Here is a 6935-nt window from a genome sequence, read left to right on the forward strand (position 1 = left end):
CTATGTCTGAGAGGGGGACGCGGTCCGGAGGGGCTGCCCGGCGTTCTGGTGAGCGGAGGGCGCGCGGGAGGGATGAGGCCGGGCAGTTTGGGCAACGCACTCGCGGGCAGGAAGGACCCCGCCTCCTAGAGAAACCTCGCGAGGAAAGCAGGCTTGTTGACCCTGGAAAGGCGCCCCAAAGGGCCTGTTTGGGAACCTCGTCTCGCTCTCTCTAGAACCTGTTCCTTAAGTCTACGGCCTAGAGTCCTCCCCTACCTCTTTTTTCTCCTTCTAGGGCCCCAGTCCCCATCTCCTACCAAATCTCTGCGGAGATCCCAGCGGAAATCAGGCTCCGATCTCCTCAACACCCTCCCTGAAATCTGGCCGAAGGTGAGCCCTGCTTTCTCAGTTCTTCCCCGAGGCCCCTGGACTGATGTGGAACTCATGCTCGCTCACCTTTCTTCCTGTCCAGGCACCCCCTGCGGCCCCGGTCCGAAAGGCCATCGTCTTGAAGAAGATCGTGGCTCATGAGGTCGAGGTGAGGGCTGCGAGGGGCTTGTGGGGTGGGGAGCCAGAACTGCCGGCTGGCGATGTGATCAATTAATGTTGTCTCCGCAGATCCCAGCTGTCCATTCGCCTCGAAGGAGCCCTAGGGTAAGTTCATTTTCATCTGCTTAGCTGAGTGGAATGCAGGACACTCTAGGGCTGGGGCGGGGCAAACTGGCTACTCACATCTGCACAGGGAGCTGTTTTGCAGTATTTTGAAACGGTTGGGATTTGAATGCCTTTGGACACCCGCATGCATTGCTTGTCTTGATTATTCCCTGTGGACCTCATACATTTAGCTCCTGGTGCCCTTTGTATTTCTACTTTTTTTTTTTTTTTTTTTTTAAAGAGCTTCTTTTAAAATCTAAGCTATGTCCTAACTACTCTTTGTAACCCATTTTGGGCCGGCCTGTATTTATGGTGGTTGTAAAGCTTTTATTTACAGTTGTTATAAGTCACGCAGAAGTTATTACCAAGTGTCTTAGTTATCTAGTGCTGCTATAACAGAAATACCACAAGTTGGTGGCTTTAACAAACAGAAATTTATTTTCTCCCGGTTTAGGAGGCTAGAAGTTCAAATTTAGGGTGCTGGCTCTAGGGGAAAGCTCTCTCTCTTTCTTGATTCTCAAGGCAGGTCGTTGTCTCTGAGCCTCTGCTTCTGGGCAGTTCTCATGTAGCTTGGCATCTCTTTTCCCCCATCTCTGCATCTCCCTTGCTTGTCTAATCTCTTTTATATCTCAGAAGAGATTGACTCAAGACATACCCTACACTGATCCAGTCTCATTAACGTAACAAAGACAACCCATTCCTAAGTGGGTTGATAACCACAGGCATAGAGGTTAGGATTTATAATACATATTTTTCGGGGTTCAATTCAACCCATAACACCAAGGTTGTTTCATTAACAGAAAATTTATGCTTGAAGATATGATAAATGAGAAATACTAACTGCCTCTGAGAAGCTCATGGAGCTTGCAGTCAAGTGCGGAGAAAGACAAACGAACAAGTGATTACAACCGTGTGCAGAGGCATAAATAAAGCAGTAGATGCTATGAGGTCATCTAACCCAGACCAGCTGGCTCAGGGAATGTTTTGTGGAAGAAGAAACATCTACACCAAGTCTTTAAAGACAAGTAGGGTGTCCCAGTCCAAGGAAGTTGTGTTTGCAAAGACCTCAAGTCCAAAGAAAATCACAAGGTTTGGGGAAGAGCAGCTTGTTTGGTGTGTCTGCAGCAGGCCCCATCAGGGTAGAGGAGAGAGCTAAGCCCAAGCAGATGCTCGTGAGCCACGAAGGCCACATTCAGGAGTGTGGGCTTCATCCTTGGGTCCGTGGGCAGCCTTTGGAGGGTCTTAAGGTAGTGACTGAGTTAAGCCTGGGTGTTAGAAAACCCCTCTGGGGGCAGTGTGGAGAACCGGGTTGGAGAAAGGCTGCACTGGGGCCCAAGACCAGGTAAGAGGGCTGGACAGGAATCCTGAAGTGAGGCAGTGGGAGCCTGCACTAAGGCAGTGGAAGGGTGATCGGACTGCTAAAGGGGCAAGGTGGGCAAACCCCATCTTTATTTTTTACTCTATTGTACTTTAAGTGAAAATTTACAATTCAAGTTAGTCTCTCATGTAAAAACTTATACATACATTGTTATGTGGGCCTAATTGCTCTCTTTATACTATGACAGCACATTCCTTTCCACCTGATTTCCCGTGTCATGCAACCAGCTCCTGACCCTCTGCCTTCTTGTCTCAGCTCCAGATAGGAGCTGCCCATTTAGTCTCATGTATCTACTTGAACTAAGAAGCATACTCTTTATGAGTATCATTTTATGTTCCATAGTCCAGTCCAATCCCTGTCTGAAAAGTTGGCCTCAGGAATTGTTTTAGTTCTGGGCTGATAGAGAATCCAGGGGCCATGCTTTCCGGGGTTCCTCCAGTCTCAATCAGACCATTAAGTCTGGTCTTTTTACTAGAATTTGAGTTCTGCACCCCACTTTTCTCCTGCCCCATCAGGGACTCTCTGTTGTGTTCCCTGTCAGGGCGGTCATTGGTGGTAGCCAGGCACCATCTAGTTCTTCTGGTCTCAGGATGATGCAGTCTCTGGTTTATGTGGCCCTTTCTGTCTCTTGGGTTAATACCGTCCTTGTGACTTTGGTGTTCTTCTTTCTCCTTTGCTCCAGGTGGTTGGGACCAACTGAGGCATCTTACATGGCCGCTTGCTAGCTTTTAAGACCCCAGATGCCACTCACCAAAGTAGGATGCATAACATTTTCTTAATAAAATTTGTTATGCCAATTGACCTAGATGTCCCCTGAAAGCATGGTCCCCAGACCCCTGTCCCTGCTACTCTGTCCCTCGAAGTGTTTGGTTGTATTCAGGAAACTTCTTAGTTAGCTTTGGTTTAGTCCAGTTGTGCTGACTTCCCCTGTAATGTGTGCTGTCCTTCCCTTCACCTAAGATAAATCTTGTCTACTATCTAGTTAGTGAATAACCCTCTCCCTCCCTCCCCACCCTCGTAACCATCAAAGAATGTTTTCTTCTGTGTTTAAACCTTTTCTTGAGTTCTTTTAATAGTGGTCTTATACAGTATTTGTCCTTTTGTGACTAAATTCACTCAGCCTAATACCTTCCAGATTCTCCATGTTATATTTCACAGATTCAGCGTTGTTCTTTATCGTTGCATAGTATTCCTTTGTGTGGATATATCATAATTTGTTTATCCATTCGTCCATTGATGGGCACCTAGGTTGCTTCCATCTTTTTGCTATCGCGAACAGTGCTGCAATGAACATGGGTGTGCGTATATCTATTCGTGTGACGGCTCTTATTTCTCTAGGATATATTCCAAGGATCAGTATTGCTGAATCGTATGATACTTATATTTTTAGCTTTTTAAGGAGGCACCAAATCGATTTCCAAAGTGGCTGTACCATTTTACATTTTCACCAACAGTGTATAAGTGTTGCAGTTTCTCTACAACCTCTCCCAACATTTATTATTTTGTGTTTTTTGGATTAATGCTAGCCTTGCGGTGAGATGGTATCTCATTGTAGTTTTGATTTGCATTTCTTTAATGGCTAATGATCGTGAGCGTTTCTTCATATGTCTGTCAGCCACCTGCATGTCTTCTTTGGCGAAGTGCCTGTTCATATCCTGTGCCCACTTTTTAATTGGGTTGTCTTTTTGTTGGCAAACCCCATCTTTATCACTAACTGCATACCAAGAATCAGCATGAATCCAGTTCCCACCTGGAAATGGATCCAGGCTTTACCTTCCTACATCTCCATGATCCTTTCTCTGAAGTAGCCACCCTAAGGGCGCTTTGAGTCAGAATCAACTCAGACGACAACAGTTTTTGAAGCTAAGTCAGGGTCTCATTCCCCCCGTGGGTTTGTTAATTCTCTAGAATGGCTCACAAAATTCACGGAGACTTGTCACCTATACTTACTGTTACCCATTTATTATAACCGGAAAGGATACAAGCAGAGATGCAGCAGGCTCAGTCTGGGAGAGGAAGCTTTGCTGTCCCAAGGGACTGGCCACCCTCTTGTGCATGGATGTTCTCGCCAATCCATAGTCAGTGCTTGGCTGAGTCACTGAATATGCATGACTGGTTCCATCACACCCCCTCCCCTCCTGAAGTTATTTGCCAGGTATGGTCTTTGGGGCTCCCACTACATTTGCACATGTTGTAGTGTTGGCTGGCTATTTTAGAAGACAAAAGGCAAATAGAGTTCTTTGTCTCGTAGTGATACCCCTCCCCGCCACTTGAGGGTCCCATCACGCAGAACTTGGCTCAAAGGATACCGCTTCCCAGATGCCTTCTCTGTCACTGTCACATTTTTCCCTGTAATTCTCCTTAGAACTTACCAACATCTGGGCGTATGAGTGGTTGGCGTGTTTCTCGCATGTTGGTTGGCTTTCTCTCCCCATAAGGACGTAAGTGCTTTGAGTGCCAGAATGTCTGCATCCCCCATGGTAGCGGCTCATTTTTGGTGGTTGACTGACAGTCGTGAGACATTGAGCTTATAAAGCCGCAGGACTTGGGTGACTGCTTGGCTGTAGAGGAAGAAGTAGTCAGGAATGAGTCCCATTTTGTTCTGCATCACAAGACCCTTGGGGCAGATTCCCCTCAGCTTATAACCAACAAATGGCTCTTGATAATCAATATACCTCCCACAAGAGTCATGGGATTTGTCCTGCCCTGCCACTGGCCACCATCAAGGTTCGTGTGCATTGTTAATTCAGTGGTGCTAATTGAACACCTGCTAAGGCAGGGCTCGGCGGTTGGTGCTGGGCACAGGCAGGGTCGGCCTGTAGAATGAACCCCCATTCTCATCAAGCTCACGTTCTAGTCGGGGTGACAGAGTTAACCGGAGAGCAGTGGTTGCTGTACAGGAAATAAAGGAGGTCATTGCACCAGAGAGGGCCACGCAGAGGTGAGGAGGGGCTGCCCTGGGGTCAGTGTAGGGAGGGCCTCCCTGAGGAAATGGCATTTGAGCTGAGAGTGGAATCATGAGGAGCCAACAGATGAACCTCAATATGCTCGACAGGTTGGCCACTCCGGTTCATAAGCTTGCCACAGCCCCCTGGGTCTCTCACAGCGTCTTACAGACTTCCTGCGGCCCCTCCCCAGTTACCTCTGGGACCTCGTCTTCAGTTCCTCTCCTCTGCTTACTCACTGCAGCTACACTGGCCTCCTTGTTCTTTTGCCCTGGCTGCACCCTTGCCTCAGGGCTTTGCACTTTCTGTTCCCTCTGCCGGGAACACTTTTCCTCCAGACATCCACATGGCTCACTCCCTCACCTCCTTCCAGTCGTAGCTCAGATGTCACCTTCTCAATGAGGCCTGCACTGACCACCAACGTAGCGTTCCACCCCACCGTCTGCGCTCCGCGTTCTGTCCCGTTTCTTCCGTAGCGCTTAATGCCTTCTAACATGCTACATGATTTTCCTTGTTTGGTACCTGTTTTCTCCCACTAGAATGGAAGCTCCATTGGGGGCAGGGGTTTTTTTTCAATCTGTTTTATTCCCGGTTTTCCTCCCGGTGCCTAGAACAGTGCCTGGCACATAGCAATTGATCAATAAATACTTATGGATTGTGATCGATACTTGTTGACTAGATAGACATTTTAGGAAAATTATTCTGCCAGCTGTGGCAAGAGGACCAGACAGACCGATGGGGGAGGCAGGAAGAGCAGCTGGGAGGTTGCTGAGCTGGTCAGATGACAAATAATGGGGCTTACACCGGTCAGAGAGAGGTGGCTGGGTTGCGGTCACCTTCTAGAGACAGCTGATGGTGGCAGGTCTTCTTGGGTCACAGACGTGGACTCCTCAGAAGCAGGGACGAATTGTTCTTTCCTTCCTTCTGCACGTTTGTCTCAGGTTCTGATTTGTTACCAGGCCTTTCTCTTCCTTCCCCCCTTTAAAAGTGTTTGTCCAGTGAGTCCATCTTTCCACCTAAGTCTCCTCGATCCTTCCTGGAGGGAGGTGGCGCAGCTGAGTAACAGGGAGGCTTCTCTCTTCTGGTCCCGGTGCAGATCGCTTTTTTGTTAGAGAAAGAGAACAACCCTCCTACCAAGGAACCTACTAAGGAGGACCTCTTCAAGACGTGTAGCACACCCGTCACCCCAACCACCACTCCGGTGCTGTTACCCCTGAATGTCGAGTCCAGCCCCAGGAGCGGAGACCTGGATACCAGAGACTTGGAAATGTCTAAGAAAGTCAGGCGATCCTACAGCCGGCTGGAGGCCCTTAGCTCCACCTCCACCCCAGGCCGCCGCTCCTGCTTTGGCTTTGACGGGTTGCCGGTGGCACAAGAATTTGCCAGAGTCTCACCTGTGGTGTGTTCGAAGTCATTCGAGGTCACTGGCGTCTCTGTGAAGCCCTGGGCCCCAGACACAACTCTCCCCGGGATCTCCCCACCAGCCATAAAAGAGAAACGAAAGAAGAAGAAAGTGCCCGAGATCCTGGTGAGTGAGGGGCGGGGACTTCCTTCTGCCGTCACACAGCGCAGCTCACCCAAAGGCGAGTGGGTTGGGTGCAGCTTTGGTGTTTGGGGGAAAGGCGGCACCTGCAGGGTGTGGGTGGAGATGCTCCCTCCACACTCATCTGCCCCCCATTTCTCTTCCCCCAGAAATCGGAGCTGGATGAGTGGGCTGCGGCCATGAATGCTGAGTTTGAAGCTGCTGAGCAGTTTGATCTCCTGGTTGAATGAGATGAAATGGGGGTTCATCTGGCCAGACTCTCCCCTCCTCCCCTGTACATAGTTTCCTCCTCCCTGCCACCCCCCCCCCACTCCCCGCCCCACGGTAGCCTGGAGAAGACACTTGGGGTCCACCTCTGAAGGCTCAGGTGGTGGCGGCCATTTCAGGCTCAGGAAATGGGCCCCGTCTGGCCTGGGCACTCATGGGGGTCCTGTCT

The 6935-nt window shown here is 49.4% G+C and overlaps 1 protein-coding gene across 1 annotated transcript; it reads left to right on the forward strand.

The window, feature by feature from the left end:
- The first annotated feature begins 2 nt into the window (after positions 1–2).
- On the forward strand, positions 3–6729 carry CDCA5 (cell division cycle associated 5). Its single transcript, XM_012557700.1, has 6 exons — positions 3–48; positions 275–369; positions 452–517; positions 598–633; positions 6053–6484; positions 6649–6729. The coding sequence occupies exons 1-6, from the start codon at positions 3–5 to the stop codon at positions 6727–6729; spliced, it is 756 nt and encodes a 251-aa protein (XP_012413154.1).
- The last annotated feature ends 206 nt before the right edge of the window (positions 6730–6935 follow it).

The sequence above is a fragment of the Trichechus manatus genome, unplaced genomic scaffold, assembly GCF_000243295.1.
Source record: "Trichechus manatus latirostris isolate Lorelei unplaced genomic scaffold, TriManLat1.0 scaffold00113, whole genome shotgun sequence".
Classification (NCBI taxonomy): domain Eukaryota; kingdom Metazoa; phylum Chordata; class Mammalia; order Sirenia; family Trichechidae; genus Trichechus; species Trichechus manatus.

Bases quoted from the DNA above. Each gene is read 5' to 3' on its own strand.
- CDCA5 (XM_012557700.1), top strand. From the start codon at position 3: ATGTCTGAGAGGGGGACGCGGTCCGGAGGGGCTGCCCGGCGTTCTG. The intron at 49-274 runs GTGAGCGGAGGG...TTCTCCTTCTAG, and splicing joins AGGGGCTGCCCGGCGTTCTG to GGCCCCAGTCCCCATCTCCT. The intron at 634-6,052 runs GTAAGTTCATTT...GTCCCGGTGCAG, and splicing joins CGCCTCGAAGGAGCCCTAGG to ATCGCTTTTTTGTTAGAGAA.